We start from the raw sequence: 19,012 nt of genomic DNA on the forward strand, positions 1-19,012 counted from the left end.
CTTGCCCCACATCACACCAATAAATTTCAGTTTTTTTAATGTCCATCCTGTTTGCTGTTGAGTGTTGGTATTTTTTTTTTCCATGTATTATACATTTATGGACTGAACTGACTTAAAAATAACCAAAGATGAGGCAGTCCAGCTAGATGAAAGTAATGTCCGACTGTGTTTAGTTGGCCATTTCTGTGTTGTCAAATGGATTTACTAATTTTTATATGCTGCTAAAAAATGAATTTTAATTCAGCAACAACAGCATAACACATTCTTGTAACATAAGCTCTTCTCCATAGTTACTTTTCAGTTATTACATTATATGATGATAAATTTTCTAGAAATTTGAGTTGTTAAGCAAAATTGGGGAAAAGTAGCCTACTGCATCCAACTAGTGGCTGACACCCATCTGAAAATTAACCATTGAGAAAATATTTGGAAAATTAGGAATGACTGGTGAGTGGAAGATGTAATTTTATGAATCAGTACAAATAGGTACAAGAGCTATCATAATTACATGTGAATTAGATTAGTGAATAAAGAAAGTTCTGTAGTGAAGTAGGATTAGTATTAGGAAACCTGGGAGGAGATCATTGGAGTTGAATATAATGATGTGAATGTAGTATTTCAAACATTTGGACAATAAATTTAAGCAAAGGTGAACCACTTAAAGTAGGGCTTAATCATAGTTTGAAGTTTTGTTAAAAATAAACATCGAAGTATATGTTATATGTACATAATACATAAAACACATAACACATTTATATATGTAACATGTGGTTTTAAAAGCCTTCATAGTTGATATGTAAATGGAACAGATACTTATTTTAGAGAAAGTTTCATAGACTTAAATATGAAGAACACTATTCCCTTTTATTAAAGATTGAATATTTAGACAAACATAGTCTGTATTCTCATTATATAACAGGAATCATGGAAACGAGATTTTTCTTAATCTGTAGAGATTTCTGTTTGAAGTAGTTTCTTAGTATTTTGAAATTACCTTATCAGGATATAATTTGGAAGGTGTACTTCGAGGTAAAACATTCCCAGGGCAAATGGGGTTGAAAAAGCTTCTTCATGTTGGTTCCCCTAGTGGTCCCCAAATTAATGCCCTATGTTTTTTAGAGCACAATGCCTCCTCTGAAGCATTTAAAACTCTGATGACACTAGGATGATCTTTGGTGCAAATCTCTTCTGAATCCTTGCCAGGGTTAATACAGAATGTTTTGTCTGTGAAAATGTTTAAAATACTGTTGGCCCTCCCTATGCCAATCTTTTTTGTACCTGATTATTTGAAACAAAGGAAAGCTGATGGGAGAGAAGTAAAAACACGTAGAAATCAATACAAGATACACAAAGCTTTGCTCTAGTGCTATCTCACAGTTTCAGCAAGTGACCTAATATTCAAATATCTATTGTTTCTTTGCTAGGGTAGAGTAACCTTTAAAATACAAACTAGTTTAAAAGATAGTTACTCAGGTAGATAGGCCTTCTTCATTATTCTGCCCACAAAACAGTTTTGAAGAACCATTCCAAATTGAGCAGCGTAGATTTTAAGACAGTTTAGTTGCAGAAGTTACAAGCTAGATAATTTTCACATAATAAGGTGGCACTTGAGTATGACTCCTAAAGACTTTTTCAAAGCATATGGATCTTACTTTGTTTTATCAAAAGTGATTAATCGGAATCTACATCATCATTAACTGTGATTATTGATTGGCCTTTAAGAAATACAGATTTACTTGTGGTACAGTGCACCTTTACATAATAAATTCCTTTAATAGGTAGTCCATAAAAATCTTCTCCTTCTCCTCCTTCTTCTCCTCCTCCACTGACATGTTATTAAGGTAATACTTAGGTTTTGACTGTTCTACATGTTGGATTCTTTTAGCATATATTAGTTGGTTCTCCATTAACTTATTAGTAGCATTATCAATGTTATAACTTGCCGCAGGGAAGAAACTGAAAGCAAATGTGACTCTGAAGGGGAGGAAGATGAGGAAGACATGGAACCCTGCCTAACAGGAACCAAAGTGAAAGTAAAATATGGTCGAGGGAAAACGCAGAAAATCTATGAAGCTAGTATTAAAAGCACTGAAATTGATGATGGAGAAGTTTTATACTTGGTACATTACTATGGATGGAATGTCAGGTAAGCAAGAAATTTATTTTCTTACTATTGCAATTTCTTAACATAGTTCAAAAAGATCAGTTTAATGTCGACTAAAGCAAATGATATATAGGTATTTACAAAGCATGCCTTTTATCTGAATTGTCCAAAACTTTCAACATCCCCACTGCTTTACTAGCTAGGTCAGTACTTCCACCCCACCAAGATCCTATCTATAGTTGAATAGGTTGGATTTATTACTCATTTGCAGGAGGGAGAACACACAGTATGGGATACAATGGGGCATCTCATTAAGAGGGTATTAGATGAATTAATGAAAGTCTAGGGCACTTCCTTTGGGAACAGCAATAGCCCAGGATTTTGTGGAAACATCCTGCAGGACATGGGCAGGGAGGCAGGCCTGCAGCTCCCAGCAGTGCAAGTGGTTTGTTTATTACATTTATTCAAAATCAAGCTTGTATCAAGCATTGTAATAATTCTGAATTGGTTAATTTAAAAAAGATTAGAAAAGACTCAGATTTGAGCTTGTTAGGTGATTTGGGGGTTTAAGGAAGTGGGCTTTGCTCTGGATTGGACATGGTCATGAAGTGATGATAATTCTGTGATTTGGTTATCTTAATAAATCTTATCTAGAAGAAGAGAAGACTAGACCAAGATTAGTGCTGTAATTGGTAAAGAAGCAGCAATCATTCAAGATAAAAAGGATGTAGGTCTTTTTGTGGTTTGGCTAATGTTCCTTTTTTCCCCTGTATTTAGACACTATTACAAAGTGGTCTTGTTTTTGTCTTGATCCATCATGGTCATGGAGCAGACTTGTCTGATGTTGATGTTCCGTGACGTTGTTGTTGTTCAACAGGAGAACAACAGGACCTAGCTATGAGAGCCGAATCAGCTCTGTAGCTGAGAGTAGTAGGCCAGTTCCTGAATGTCAGGGACTGCTTCTTTCTCTTTTGGAAAATCTTGTGTGTTTACTATCTCTGCTTGCCCTGTATTTGCTTGGAGCCAAAGTGCTTCGAGGTTTCCCTACATACTGGAAGTGTGCTCTGTTATGTGTCAATTCCTTCACCTTCAAATTGGGGAAGATAAAGTACCTACTTTATAGAGATGTTGTGAGAAATAGTGCTTAACACCAGTATTAATATACAAAGTGTTTAGAACAGTGCCTGGCACGTAGTAAGTGCTCAATAAATGTTGACCTTTTTTTTTTTTTTAAAGATTTTATTTATTTATTTTACAAAGAAAGAGTGAGATAGCACAAGCAGGGGGAGCAGCAGAGGGAGAAGGAGAAGCAGACTCTCTGCTGAGCAGGGAGCCCAACGTGGGGCTTGATCCCAGGACCCTGGGATCATGACCTGAGCCGAAGGCAGATAGATGCTCAACTAACTGAGCCGCCCAGGCGCCCATTGACTGTTTTCGTTAGTGAGGGAGAGTTAGGTTTCTTTCATTTTGCATCATTTTAAGAGTATGGGTTTAATGAATAGCATATAAAACTTTAAAATTTCTCAAACCAGTCCCTATGCCGTTCATAGTTCTGCCAACACTAGAAACAAACTTTTCAAATTTTTTAAAAGAGTTTATTTACTTATTTTAGAGAGAGGTTGAGAACAAGAGCGAGGGGAGGGCAGAGGTAAGAGAGAATCTCAGGCAGACTCCCACTGAGCCTGGAGTCTGGTGGGGGCTGGGGAGGAGGCCTTGATCTCATGACCCTGAGATCACGACCTGAGCCGAAAGCAAGAGTTGGACATAGTCGACTGAGCCCCCAGGCGCCCTGAAACTTTTGTAATAAAAAACAGTGTTTATTATTGAATGTTTATAGTTGACATACAGTGACATACTAGTTTCAGGCACACAACATATTTGACAATTCTATGCAAACTCTTCAGTCCATCTCCGAGCTCTGTTGTTTTGTATGCACATATTGTTGAATTGGGTGGGTGGGCGGCTATTTTGTCAGCCCTCAGTCACTGCCTTTGCAGTTGTAGCACATGATAACCTTCATTTTTCCTCTGCTTTGTTCAGTTCCTTGCCGTCCACTCTTAGTTACCCTCTGTGTGAGTCTATTCTTCTGTTCTGCTTTCTAGAATGTCCCCTTCCTATCATCCTTTGTGCTCATCTTTTTAATGTTTTACCAAATGACTTTTCTCAACAGTCATTTTATTATATGCTCATGTTCTTCCTAGTTGGTTATCTTCCCAACTAGTTACTCACATGGTTTGTGGTTTTTCATTGTCTTTCCATACTCTTAAAAGATAGTGTAATTCTGGTCTGCTTATGGAAGCAATCACTGTAGTTCCTAGAGAATCCAGTTGGATTTGTACAACAGGGTAGCATGTGCAACTGTGAGGGGAGTTCTGGTCTAGAGTTGAGAAATTCTGGTACCACCCTTGGTTGGCAGTATTAATGTAATACCTACATGACATACTGTGGTGACCAGGCCAGTGTGGCCTGGACCGAGTGTACTCTAGATTAGATCTGTGCTTCCTGGTTGTTTGATATGTCCTGTGGAATTTTGGAATTGGGCAGGTACTCCTTTGTTAGCCCTGGACCAGATACATAAGTAACCCTCTCATTGCGTTTATCAGACTATACTTGATTTTACTGTGTCTTTCACACCACGTTGCAAGTTGCAGAGAGCAAGGACCTTCCTCTTCTTCTCTATTATTCTCTACATACTTCCTCATATAGTGCCTGGCATGCTAGTAGGCCCTCAGTAAATGTCCAAATGAGTGAATATTTCTAAATGAGATAAGAATGTACAGATACTTAAAAGCCTGGCAAAATGAAAATATTGGGTTAGTCCAGGAAGAGACGGTTTTCAAACCGTAGTATGGTGATGGTCCTTTGTCAACCAAAATGTGGATATTGGAACTATGTCCTTACCGTGCACAGCACCATGGTAACTGGGGTACAAAGTGTGAGGGTGTTTTTCATTAACATGGTACAGTTCAAAACAAGAACTGCCTGTAGTGCTTTTTGCTTAAATGTTCAGATTTTAGATTTTGATTGAGCTCTATAAATACCTATATGTTTACATAATGTAAGAACTGGTATTTAGTTCTAGAAAGTTTAATTTCTTATTTGCCCCTGATTAGTAACTTGGACTGCGTTGAAATTTTAAAGTTATGTTAATATTTTGGAAGAAGGTATAGGGGAAATGAGTTTTCAATTTGAGCTAAACAGAATAAATTTGGATAAAGGAAATGAAATATCGCTAAAAAATTTCAGAGTTTTAGAGGTGACACAGTTCAGAATAAAATTTTACTAGAAATACTGGAAGCTACAGAGTTCTGGGAGGAAAAGAGAGTTGACAAGGAATTGTAAATAGGGGCGCCTGGGTGGCAAGGACTTTGTAAATAAACCTGGAGCTGATTATATTACAAATATGAATTCACCTAACTTCTCTTTGTATTATTTGGTCAATAGAGTTAACGGCGGTGTAGCATAAGCGTATTTCATTAAGCTCAGATCTGGGGGAAACAAAAGTGCAGTTGTAGAAAACAAAAGCAGTTCAGTCATGAGTCTGCATAGAGTTTTCCCACCTAGCTCTTTCTCTAACCTTGTTTAACCTAAGAAATTCTCTTGCCTTCTCCTGTTGGTGGCAGGTCTACAAAGCACCTAGTACAAGCTGGCACATGTTATCAGCAAGCCAGCCCCGTGCTCTTCACGTTTCTGCCAACACTAGAACCAAACTCTTTAGTTTTCTCACTGTTGTTTTATTTGGTGCATACATTCAAATAAGGTATTCTGAAGTTTAAACTTTTTTCTTTGTTTTAAGGTATGATGAATGGGTGAAGGCTGACAGGATAATCTGGCCTTTGGACAAAGGTGGACCAAAGAAAAAACAGAAGAAAAAAGCAAAAGTATGTATATAGAGTCATATCCTTATGATAAGTATAGGTATTATTTATATTGTACTGTTTTTTATAAATCTCGTTTTCTCTTTGTAATAATCATCTTGATTAAAAAGGTAGTTGTGATTTTCTCTTATAAACCAGAAGCTAAAAAAGTAAAAAATGTAAACACATTATCACACTGTTTCAGGAAAGATAAAAACCAGGGACCCCTTAGGATATAGGCTTCAAACTCAAATGTCTATAGGGGCTATACAGAAAAAGGGTAAAGCGGGATTGATAGTGACCTAAAAGAGGACACATTCCTCATCAAGAGAGGGTGGAACTCACCAGTCTCCTGTGGGACGCAGACTCAGCGTTGCCAGATTTTAGGCTTTTTTTAAGTCCACTGTCTTGAAAGCTAATACTAGATTTTAAAACACATACCTACTGACGAGTTGTACTCACATCCACACCCTTGATTTTCAGCTTTTGCTGTAGAGATTCTCCTAGTGTTTTGTCTGTTTAATGGTAGATATCTTTCTGGTGCTCAGGGAGTAATAAGGAATGAGGGGAGAGTGCTGAGTAGCTGTACATCTCTCTAATGCATGGACTCTGGCTTTCACAATGTAATTGCAGTGTTGCAAACTGTAGACTATCATATGCATATACATACAAACTGTGTTAGAAAACTACTTGCTTTTAATGTTTCTATAAGCACAAATTAAGAGTTGACATATAAAATATATATCTTTTTGAGTTACGGTTCTCCTTGGAGAAGTAGAATGTTTATTTTTTCTAAGGCACTGGCCCTTCTCATACATTTTCTTGTTGTTGCCCAGAATAAAGAAGACAGTGAAAAGGATGAAAAGAAGGATGAGGAGAGGCAAAAGTCAAAACGAGGACGACCTCCTTTAAAATCTACACTTTCATCAAACATGCCATATGGTTTGTCTAAGACTCCAAACAGTGAAGGAAAATCAGGTACCAGAAGTGCTCGCAGCAATATGCCAGACAGCTCACCTCTGTCAAATGGATTGGAAGGTGCTCAATTTTGAGGATCGTTGATTTTTTAAAAATCAATAATATAAATAATAAAACTTCACTTGTGTGAGATAGTCATAGAAAGTCATCTAAGTTTTAAATCTCATATAAACTACAAAATTTGATTTGAAGAAAATATTTTAGTACATGTTACTTAAAATTTAGTGATGTTTTACTTTAATTTGGGAATACTTTTCTTGTCAGTATTGTAGGAATAGTCTATTTTAAAAGAAGATGGGTTGGCAAGTCATGCATCCTACTGTGTGCTGCACCTGTCTTTCAAAGCATGCACCAGTGTTTCTTGTAATTCAGTGCTGTTCACCTAGGATATTTCAACAAAGCTGAGACCAAAGTGTTCAAAAGCATAAACTAATGTGGTAGAGGCATTTTGTGATGAGTATAGGTTAACATATACTGTGTTGCTTTTAACTTTCCCCCCACTTTACCTTTAAATGTTAAATAGTGGTCTTATATAAAATTTTCCCTCACTTCAAGAAAAAACCTATTCTGAACTACAAGACTGCCATTTGTCCATATGGTGTTTTGTGTGTAAATTAGAAAAGGGCACGCTCCTACCTCATTACTGCCATCTGCTGGAAAGTTGTCATAATACACAAATGGAAGATGCCCACAAAGTGAAAGGTGTCCTTAGATAGCATGTTCTTGTGCAGTGTACAGCCTACAAAACTATACATAGTAGTCTTAGTCTCACTCAACTTCCAGATAAAAGTTCTTTTTTTAACATGAGAACAACTGGATTCTAAATTTTGAATATGATAAAACCACAAAACCATATACCTTTTCGCTTAAAAAAATACATTTAAGTTTGCCTTTTTGAACTTGTTTACAATATGATCGCCACGAGGGAAGAATTTTTATATTTTATAGCTGCTGTACAATCTTACAGCCCTACTTTATTATTTTAAAAATTCTTTAAACTTAAAGAGAATGATTTATTTTGCAAGAAGTTCGCTTAGACTAGAGGCACCTGGGTGGCTCAGTTGGTTAAGTAGACACTTAACCTGAGTCTTTGGCTCAGGTCATGATCCCAGAGTCCTGGGATCCAGCCCTGTGTTGGTCTCTCTGCTCAGCAGGGAGCCTGCTTCTTCCTCTGCCTGCCGATCCCCCTGCTTGTGCTCTCTCTCTCCTTCTCTATGTCAAATAAATAAATAAAATCTTTAAAAAAAAAAAAAGGTAGTTTGCCTGTACTTTTATGTCTTAATCAGAAGAACATTTAACGTTTTGGGAATTCATATTGCTCATTTTGTACATCTCTTCTTTCCAGAGTTATTTTAAATAATTCTAGGGATACAAAATGCCCTGTCACATTTATTAATCAGATAATTATTAATCACTACTAGATTTCAAATCAAACCACTTAATGTATTAACTTAATATAATCTCAGTACTAGTCCTTTGATTTTTTTTTTTTTAAGATTTATTTATTTTAGAGAGTGCGTGCAGGGGGGAAGGGCAGAGGGAGAGAGAGAATCCCAAGCAGACTCCCTGCTGAGTGTGGAGCCTGACGTGGGGCTCAATCTTACGACCCCAAAATCATGATCCAATCGGTTGGAATGCTCAACCGACTAAGCCATTCAGGACCCCCTAGTCCTTTGATTTTTCTAAGGATTAACACAGCCTAAACAGGATACTAGTGAAAAATGCAAAATAGTTCTTTTATAGAATTGAGATAGTAATATTTTCAATGTATTGTGTTTTTTACATGGAGTTTAACTGGAAATACCCTCATTTTTGGCACAAATGTATGGTTTATCAGAAATTTCTACAGGGAGGTATTCAGAGATACATGATTAAGAGTTTTTTTGGTAGAATTTTTATTCTAAAGTTACATTGGTAATTAAGATAGAAACCTTTGTAATATAATATTTCCTTTTACAGACTCTTGTTCATCTGATAGTGAAACAGAAGACCTTTTAGAAAAGAATTTGATGAATGAAGAACTTTCTCCTGATATTAAAGAACTAGAAAAAAATGAAAATTTAAATGATAAACTAGATGAAGAAAATCCAAAGATTGCTGCACATATATTAAAAGAAAACGAAAGGACTCAAATGCAGCCTTTAGAAACACTGAAGTTAGAAGTTGGAGAAAATGAACAAATAGTACAGATTTTTGGAAATAAAGTGGAACACGTAGAAGAAGTTAAGAAAGAGGCCGAAAAATCTCCTAAGGGAAAGGGAAGACGAAGCAAGACAAAAGATCTTTCTTTAGAAATTATAAAGATTTCATCATTTAGCCAGGACGAAGCAGGAAGTGAACCTCATATAGAAGCTCAGAGTCTGGAATTTTCTTCATTAGACAGTAAAAACTTTTCTTCTACCGAAGATGAAACTGACCAATGTGCAAAAGAAAAAAAGTTGAAACGGAAAATACTGGGACAGTCATCACCAGAGAAAAAAATAAGAATTGAGAATGGAATGGAAATGACAAATAGCGTATCTCAAGAAAAGACCAGTGACTGTGTTGGATCTGAGGGAATGAAAAACTTAAATTTTGAACAACATTTTGAAATAGAAAATGAAGGAATGCCATCATTAATTGCAGAGTCAAACCAACGCATTCAAGAGTTAACTAGTGAAAAATTTGACAGTCCAGCTGAAGAAACTGTAAGTACTCCACTGAAGGAAGAAGAGGATGCAATGCCTCTGATTGGGCCTGAGACTTTGGTTTGCCATGAAGTCGATTTGGATGATTTGGATGAGAAAGATAAGACCAGTATTGAAGATGTGGTGGTTGAAAGCTCTGAGTCTAACTCTCTTGTTTCTATCCCACCTGCCCTACCTCCGGTAGTACAGCATAACTTTTCAGTAGCTTCACCACTTACTCTCAGTCAGGATGAGTCTCGAAGTATAAAAAGCGAGAGTGACATAACCATTGAAGTTGATAGCATTGCTGAAGAATCTCAAGAAGGTCTCTGTGAGAGGGAATCAGCAAATGGATTTGAAGCCAGTGTTGCCTCTGGTACCTGTAGTATAATTGTTCAAGAAAGAGAAAACAGAGAGAAAGGTAAGGAATTTCTAGGGAGAATATCAGCCTTTATGTTCAACCCCCACATTAGTAAGTTAAGAGTTTTAGGAACTCTTGAGCGGTAAAGTTCCCTTCCTCCCTCCTATTCATTCTCTCCCTCCTACCTCCTCCTCTCCCTTCCCCTGCCTTTAAAAAAAAAAATGTGTTTTTTGACAGACAGCCAGCGAGAGAGGGAACAAGAGCAGGGGGGAGTGGGAGAGGAAGAAGCAGGCTCCCAGCAGAGCAGGGAGCCCAGTGCGGGGCTCGATCCCAGGACCCTGGGATCACGCGGTCAACCAAAGGCAGACGCTTAACGACTGAGCCACCCAGGCACCCCTAAAAAAAAAAAAAAAAAAAAAGTTTATGTAGAAATTTACATGGAGTAGACAAGTGAATAATTATAGCGGCTCTTGCCATGGCAGCGGCTAGAGAGTGGGGCATGAACTGTGGTAGCCAGAGTCACGGCAGGACAGGACAGGCATTTAGAAAGTTTCTTCCCCTCTCTGACTTTTAGTTGAAAGGAGTGCAGCTGAAACTGTAACCAAAGGAGGCATTATGCTTCCAGAAAAATCTCATGGAGATGTACTGCAAGCAACAGTAGTAGCTGTTGGATCGGGCTCTAAAGGAAAGGGTGGAGAGATCCAACCAGTTAGCATGAAAGTTGGAGATAAAGTTCTTCTCCCAGAATATGGAGGCGCCAAAGTCATTCTAGATGACAAGGATTGTTTTTTATTTAGAGAGGGTGACATTCTTGGAAAGCTTGTAGACTGAATAAATCATTATTGAAAATGGCATCATGTGAAGCTGCCCATTCCACTGAAGTTGTGAAATCTTTCATCATGTAAATAATTTCCACGTCTCTCTTTTATAATAAACTAATGGTATCCCAAGTAGATACATATTTTTTTCAATTGTCTCTTTCCCCTTATTTCAGGTCAGAAAAGGCCAAGTGATGGAAATAGTGGATTACTGGCAAAAAAGCAAAAGCGTACCCCAAAGCGAACAAGTGCTGTAGCCAAAAGTGAAAAGAATGGAACAGGTTGGTGCTTTCCAGTGCTGGCCTTAGCACAGTGTTCATATTTCCAGCATTTTGTTGGTTTGATCATTTGTGTCAATTTAAAAATAAATTTGGTTTAGGCGTGGCTAGCTGCCTCACTTGGTAGAGGACGTGACTCTTGATCTCAGAGTTGTGAGTTCAAGCCCCATGTTGGGGGTAGAATTTACTTAATAAAAAAAATGTTTTTAATGTTTGGTTTATTATGTTCTGGAAATAGCAATTTTTCCACTAATTTTTATTTATTTATTTTTATTTATTTTTTATTTATTTTTTTTTTAAAGATTTTATTTATTTATTTGACAGAGATAGAGACAGCCAGCGAGAGAGGGAACACAAGCAGGGGGAGTGGGAGAGGAAGAAGCAGGCTCATAGCAGAGGAGCCCGATGTGGGGCTCGATCCCACAACGCTGGGATCACGCCCTGAGCCGAAGGCAGACGCTTAACCGCTGTGCCACCCAGGCGCCCCTCCACTAATTTTTAAGCTGAAGGGGCTTACAATTTTATTTAGAGCTGGGATAGCTGTGATTATTTTTTATGCTTATTTCATTTGTATTTCTTATGTAAAGTGGTTTAATATTGAATGTATTTGAGGATCTTAAATAATAGGAAAGTAATATTTGCTCTAGTGGTAAAAGCAGATTAAGTTTACATTTCTGAATGGAATGGTTTACTTTAATCTAGAAAAGCTGATTTCTAAATAGTAGCATGGTATTTTTAAAACAAGAAGATAATAAGATTCTTATGGAAACAAACAAGGAAATTAGTAAATCAGTATAAATAGAATACTTGAGAAAGACTTCTAAGTTGTAGAATATAGTAGAAATAAACATGGTTGATTTTGACAAATTAAAGTTTTATGTCCAAAACATGCCTTCATACAAGTCTCAAAGGAAAATTCTAGGTTACAGTAGATACATATCCCATGGAGGGAGCATATAATTTATACAAGATAAAAGGCATTTCAAAGGAAAACTTTTGAACCATATTTGAAGTTCTCAGAGCCACGTGTGGCTGGACAATACAGATGTAGAGAGGAGGAGTGACGGGAAATGAGAAGAGAGTGGCAGCAGGAATTACAGAGGGTAACTGAATAATGTCCTAGTGCCTGGCAGATACGCTTGTCAAATGATCAAAGTGAACATCACCAGTAACGGGACAAATGGGAATCACATAGTACCTGGCAGGATGTGACAGGAACACAGCAGCACATCTGTGACACTCCTGTCAAAGATGCATAACCTAAGTATAATCATGAGGAACCATCACCAAATTCCAACTGAAGGATCTTCTGTAAAATAACTGGTCTGTAATTTAAGAAATTGCAAAGGTCATGAAAGTCAAAGAAAGAGGAACTGTTGCAGATTTAAAGGACCCTTATGAGACATGACAATTAAAAGCAGCGGATGATTCTCACCTGGATCCTATTGCTACAAAAGACATTATTGGGTCAAGTAGAGAAACTTGTATGGGATCTGAGGATTAGGTGATAATATGTTTGTGTTCATTTCCTGATTTCGATTGTTGTTTTATGGTTCTCTAAGTGTATGGTGGTTTTAAAAACATATCTACAAATCTGTTGATACTCTCCCCTTCAAGAGACAAAGCCTAATTCCCTTCCCTTGAATGTGGGCTGAATGAAGTGATAGAGTATGACTTCAGAGAATAAGTCATAAAAGGCACTGCAGATTCCTCCTCGCTCTCCCTTGGATCACTTGGTCTGGGAAAAGTTAGTTGCCATGTCCTGAGGACACAGCAGCCTATGGGGAGGTCCACATGGTGAACTGAGCACATCCTGCCAACATCAAGTAAGGAACTGAGGCCTCCTGCCAAAAGCCACGTGAGTGAACCATCTTGGAAACATACTCTTCAGCTCCAGTCAAGTCTTCAGAGACCACAGCTTCAGCTAAAAGCTTCACTGCAACATCACAAGATTCCCTGAGCCATACCACACAGCCAAGCTGCTTCCAGATTCCAGCTCTCAGACACTGTGAGATATTAACCATTTGTAGTTTTAAACTGCTAAGTTTAGGGCCAGTTTGCAGATAACTAACACAAGGAGAATGTCCTTGTTTGTAAGAAAAAAAACACTGAAGTACTCAAGTATGGCTGGGCAACTTAACCTTCAAATGGGTCAGGAAAACATTTTTTGGTAACTGTTCTTATAATTTTGTTTAAGTTTGAAGATTGTCTAAAAAGTTAAAAAGATTTAAAAAAAAGGAGATCATCAGTTTTACTTTTGGAACTTAATATTTGGCAGGAAGAAATGAATTAAAGAGATGGGACGTGAAATCATTAGGATTCAGTTATTATTAGTTACATATGAGGGGCTGGTTAACGAACATATGGAATACAGAAGTTGCAGCAGGTTTTTGGAAGAGTAATTTAGGGAATGTTGAGTTAGAGGTACCCAGTGTTCGGGAAGTGTAGGAGTCTGGAGCTTAGAAGAGTCTGTTTTTAGGGACGCCTGGCTGGCTTAGTTGTTAAGCGTCTGCCTTCAGCTCAGGGCGTGATCCCGGTGTTCTGGGATCGAGCCCCATGTCAGGCTCCTCTGCTGGGAGCCTGCTTCTTCCTCTCCCACTCCCCCTGCTTGTGTTCCCTCTGTCGCTGGCTGTCTCTCTCTCTATCAAATAAATAAATAAAAATCTTTAAAAAAAAAAAAAAGAGTCTGTTTTTAGAAGATGGTTGTGTGAAGGATTGCAAGATCATGAGATTGCTACGGGAGAGTTGTAAAATGAAAAGAAAAAGAACCAAGAATAGAATTCAGTGGGCTATCTCTTTATATGGGCACTGATCAGAGACAAATGCAAATCACTAAACACTAGTGGGTTTGAATAAGAAAGACGTTTTGAATGCTATAGGATATGCAATAGGATTAAAATACATTCATTGAATTTGGTGAATTGTAAATGTTGGGACCCTAACAAGAACATGGGAATGTGATTAGAAGGTGTGGAAATCAGGGTAACAAAGAATTTCTTTCAAGAAATTTGACTTTAAGGAGAAGGAAAGAGGTGCCAGCTAAAAGGGGAAGTTTTCTTTTCCCTCCCTCTTGCAGGGTGGGAAAGATTTAAGCATGTTGGTAGACTGGGAAAAGAAGCTGAAGATAAAAGAAGATGGATAATTGCTGTTGGGATATGCCAGAGGAGCTGTGAGTGGATGGTTTTAAGATTATAGCTGAAGAGATTAGTCTTCAAAAACATTCTTCTCTTTCTGAGCTCCCCTCAAAAGTTAATAAAGACAGATACAGGTAGAGGAGGGGCTGGGAAATTGAGTGTGTAACATTCAACTTTGCCTTTTTGGTAGAAGGCAAAGTTGGCTTTTGAGAGTAGCGTGGAAGTAGTAGGGTATAAGATTGGGGGGGAAAAGGGTAAAACTGAGAGTATTCTAATTTGTTATGAAGTGAAAAGCAAAAGCATGTCTGGTGAGGAGGGACAGATTTGCAAACAAGTATCTGCTCACATTTTATTATACATATGTTAAAGGATGTGCACACGTCAAGTATTTTTTTGTGCTTTTTCATTTATGCAGTTTCGGTGGTTTTATATCTTGTTTTAAACATAAATGGGGCAATACTATACATATTGTTTTATAACTTTGCTTTTTTATTTAACAGTATATATGGGATATTTTGCCATTTTTGTTTTTATAAACTTTAGCTCATTCTTTTTAACAACTTTAAGTATTCAATAGTATATTTGACCCTTGAACAACATGGGTTTTAATTGTGCAGATCTACAGATTTTTTAGAGTACTGTAAATGTATTTTCTCCTCCTTACGATTTTCTAACATTTTCTGTAGCTTACTTTTGTAAGAATACACTATATAATGTTGCATATAACGTACACAATATGTGTTAATCAACTTTATGGTATCAGTAAGGCTTCCGGTCAACAGTAGGCTATTATTAATTAAGTTTCTGGGGAATCAAAAGTAAATGCAGATTTTTGACTGCATGGGGGTCAGTCCCCCTAACCCCAACCAGTTGTTCAAGAATCAAGTATATGTAATTTTTAACATTTTTCCTATCGGTGGGCATGTAGATTTCCATTTCTTTACTGTTAAGAATTTGTGCATTTGTACACTTATTTCTGTAGGACACCAAAAACTATGATTGCTGGGTCTGCTGCATTTTGAGATTTGATATTTTCATCATTTATAATCTCTGAATCAATTTTTTCTTATTATAGGACAAAGCAGTGATAGTGAAGATCTTCCTGTCCTGGACAATTCAAATAAATGTACACCAGTAAAGCATCTTAGTGTGTCTAAGCCACAGAAGCTTGCACGATCTCCTGCAAGAATTTCCCCTCACATCAAAGATGGAGAAAAAGATAAACACAGGGAAAAACATCCGAATTCATCCCCTAGAACATATAAATGGAGCTTTCAACTCAGTAAGAAGCTTTAGAAAACCTGAATGTATTTTGTAAAGTATTTATCTTAAAATGTCAAAATAAGAAATAGTGGTTACCAAATTCATTTATGTAGGTTTCCAAATATTGTCTTATCAGTAATCACCATGTATCTTAAATACAAATCCATGCCTTTTCATAATAATAATCTGATAAATATTAGAGAAAGATCTCCAGTAATAAGATGTGTGATTTGTATTTATCGATGAAACTGAAATACCCTTTCTAGTACTGACAACTGGAAATAAGCAGTGAATGAAAATATCAATACAAAGAAACTGGATGAATAACAACAATTATACATCAGGGTTGCTGCGTGTTTATGTTTTCTTGTGTTTATCTGATCGTTTAAGTAATATATCACCAAGTAATACATATTTGGTATAAAAAATTTGGGATATATACAGAAATCTTATTCATAAATTTAATTGTCATCCCTGTTTATAGAGCCTTATTTAGCTATTATTATGGAAAGTTTTAATAAACTAAAGCTTTTGATGATTTAGAAGTTGAGTTTTGATAGAACTGCCATCTTCTTTTCTCAGATAATTATTTTAAAAACCAAATTAAACTTTTTTTCCCCTTTAGATGAATTAGATAATATGAACAGTACAGAGCGAATCTCTTTTCTCCAAGAAAAATTACAGGAAATCAGAAAATACTACATGTCTTTGAAGTCTGAAGTTGCAACCATAGACAGGAGGAGGAAAAGATTAAAAAAGAAAGACAGAGAAGGTAATTTGATTATAATTTTTCTTCCTGTGTTTTTCAAATATATCCTGTCATTTTAGAAGATTTACATAAGTTACTCTTTGAATATAGTACACATTTATTAATTATTGTTTTTAGACTCCTAGTTTTATCTTCTTTGTGATATTATTGAAATGAGTGGGTCAACAACTGAATTAATCAGGACGAGACTCTTGAAAAGGACTATGAACTATTTTACAAAATGTGTGATTTTATTAAATGTGGTGGGTTCTCAAGAAGAGGTAGTTATTCTGAAATTCACACTTTGCTCAACAAATATTTACTGGCTACCTATAAATAGGCACTATATTTGTTATTATGAGGTTCACCAAAAGTAGTGGGCATAGGGCTGATCCTCAAAGAAATTATCTTTTTGCGATCCTAAGTTATTTCCTGAGGAGCTCAACAACATTAGTTGAAATCGTTCAGCTCAATGTTAATGTGTTCACGCTGTGTGCCAGGCCCTCTTCCGGGTGGTGGAAGTGCAGAGATGAATGAGATACAGACTTTGATCTCAGAGATCTTAACTTCTGGCAGGAAGGGTGTGTGATGAGGGCCCCAAGAGAGATATCACCAAGTATAGGAGTTGGTGGAACGAGAGATTACTTTGGATTAATCATGGAGAGAGAGTACTATCTGACTTAGACCGTAAAACTGTGTGGGACTGACTTCTAAATATTGATAGGTTCACATCTGTCCATCCCCAAACCCGACTAAAATAACAGTAAAGAAAATGAAAAGCTCTGTACCCACAAGAACAAGATAATAGGATAGCAGACCACAGTAGATAAGGAATGTTAACAACTTCTCTCTTGGAAGCTGTGAAGCACATGGACTGCTTTAGCAGAATGCTAAAACCTAAAGCTTGTTATCCTTGCGGTGAGGCAAAACAAGATACAAGCCAGTCCATACCACATCACCCCAGGTCTGAAAGCAGGGATATAGGTGAGACTAAAAATGGAGATTGGTTGAAAATAGAAGGAGAAATTGGATCCTTTTGTCCCATCCTGTGATACAAACTACCTTCTTCTGCAGCTGTAGCAGAAAATAGGAAATTAACTTATTGTATGGAGGGTAAATGGCCTGTAGACTCAGGGACACCAGCCATAGCTGAAGGTGAGGGGTAAGTGCAAAACCAGAAATAGTGAGCCTGAGCAAAAGTTTACAATACTGAATGATGAGACCCCATCCCTTTTCCGACTGAAACTGAAAGCTGGCAACTAAGCTTATGCTCAATCTTGGGAGGAGACTGAAGGATTCTTCTGGAGAAGCTGGTCAACCCAAGAGGAACAAACTAACTCAGATACCAACATTTAGAGGTTCCTGAACCAAAAAGCAAGATCCTTGCCAATCACTATATGTGCACTGCCCATCATTGAAAAGCTCCGCCTGCTCGCACACAGCTTCCAGTTAGTTTTTTAATGCCCCCCTCTTAAATATGGGAGCCACAAGACCAGATAGGAAAGCTTCTACATAAAGGTAGAAACCAAAGTAGAAAATGAGAATAAAAGGAAGTTGTAAAAAACAATGTACCATAGAAAACACCAAACTATAACCTATACAGAAATACAGGATAGATACTCTAGTCTTGAAACAAGAATATGATAGTATTTTTCTTTTTAAGATTTTATTTATTTACTTGACAGAGAGCGAGCGAGCACAAGCAGGCGGAGCGGCAGATGAGAGAGGGAGAAGCAGGCTCCCTGCCAAGCAGAGAGCCTGACACAGGGCTTGATCCCAGGATTTTGGGATCAAGACCTGAGCCGAAGGCAGACACTTAACTGACTAAGCCACCAGTGCACCCCCAAAATATGATAGTATTAATACAATTCAGAGACCAAGACGGATCTCTCAAAAATTAAAAATACGATAGGACTTTAAAAAATGTAATAGAAGAGATAGATAGCAAAGCTAAAGAAATCCTAGTAGATGGTCAGACAATAGGAGAAAAGAACTAAGAGAAGTAAAGGTTCTGGCCAAGAGATCCAACTTCTGAATCACAGAATTTCTAGAAAAAGAGCACTGAATAAAACACAGGAGGAAGCTGTCATCAAAGAAGTATTACAAGAAAAATTTCCAGAACCAAAGGATATGAATTAGAAGATTGAAATGACTCACCGTAACATCTGTAAAAGAGAAAAAATCACACCTAAAGCACACCGTGACATTTCAGAACCCTTTGGTTTACCACATAAAGGTATATCTAAAAAATGGGTCTCAGAATAGCATCAGATTTCTCATGTCAGATTTCTCAGTGCACTAGAAACCAGAAGCAGAACTAGAAAGCTAAGACAACACAGGATTCAGCAAACAAGGAATCCCACTTAGGAAAACAGTAAAGAAAATGTCAAGGTGATGAATGAAAGCGATAGGATTTGACCACTGCACAGCAGGCCTAGAGAGCCAACTATTCCAGGAATAGGATGGGTGGGAGGGGAGGGCTCCAGGAGGTCTGTCTCTTAAAAAAACGGGTAAATTACATGATAGGCTTGCCTATATTGAGAGGAGTTTTCTGTCTGTGGCAGTTAGGGGACTAATTTCTGATAAAATGACCTGTATCATATGTGATCTTGAATCATTCTAGTCCAAGTCCAGCAGTGTTAATTCCCAGAAGATGGAGCAAATGGAAGATCAGGCTTTCCATGTTTGTCCTTTTCTTTAACAACTGTAAATAGCAAGAATAAGAAGTCTTTACAGAACTTTTAAACACGAAAAGAGGAGGAAATTAACAAGTTGAAATTTCTTCAGAGCACCCTAAACTGCTTT

The 19,012-nt window shown here is 37.3% G+C and overlaps 1 protein-coding gene and 1 pseudogene across 3 annotated transcripts in view; both read left to right on the forward strand.

Annotated features, from left to right (window-relative positions):
* Nucleotides 1-19,012, forward strand: part of ARID4A (AT-rich interaction domain 4A) — a 65,319-nt gene that overhangs the window by 41,096 nt on the left and 5,211 nt on the right. For 2 of the 3 annotated variants that reach the window (XM_008702159.2, XM_040641884.1), the window contains 7 exons: nucleotides 1,949-2,146; nucleotides 5,901-5,985; nucleotides 6,798-6,999; nucleotides 8,899-10,026; nucleotides 10,961-11,065; nucleotides 15,272-15,478; nucleotides 16,085-16,231. In XM_008702159.2, coding sequence (XP_008700381.2) covers nucleotides 1,949-2,146; nucleotides 5,901-5,985; nucleotides 6,798-6,999; nucleotides 8,899-10,026; nucleotides 10,961-11,065; nucleotides 15,272-15,478; nucleotides 16,085-16,231 — 2,072 coding nt within the window. The remainder of the gene's footprint in view (nucleotides 1-1,948; nucleotides 2,147-5,900; nucleotides 5,986-6,797; nucleotides 7,000-8,898; nucleotides 10,027-10,960; nucleotides 11,066-15,271; nucleotides 15,479-16,084; nucleotides 16,232-19,012) is intronic. The other variant, XM_008702177.2, reaches the window with a different exon arrangement.
* On the forward strand, nucleotides 10,442-10,864 carry LOC103673508 (annotated as a pseudogene).

This window comes from Ursus maritimus, unplaced genomic scaffold, assembly GCF_017311325.1.
Source record: "Ursus maritimus isolate PB19 unplaced genomic scaffold, ASM1731132v1 scaffold_25, whole genome shotgun sequence".
Lineage (NCBI taxonomy): Eukaryota > Metazoa > Chordata > Mammalia > Carnivora > Ursidae > Ursus > Ursus maritimus.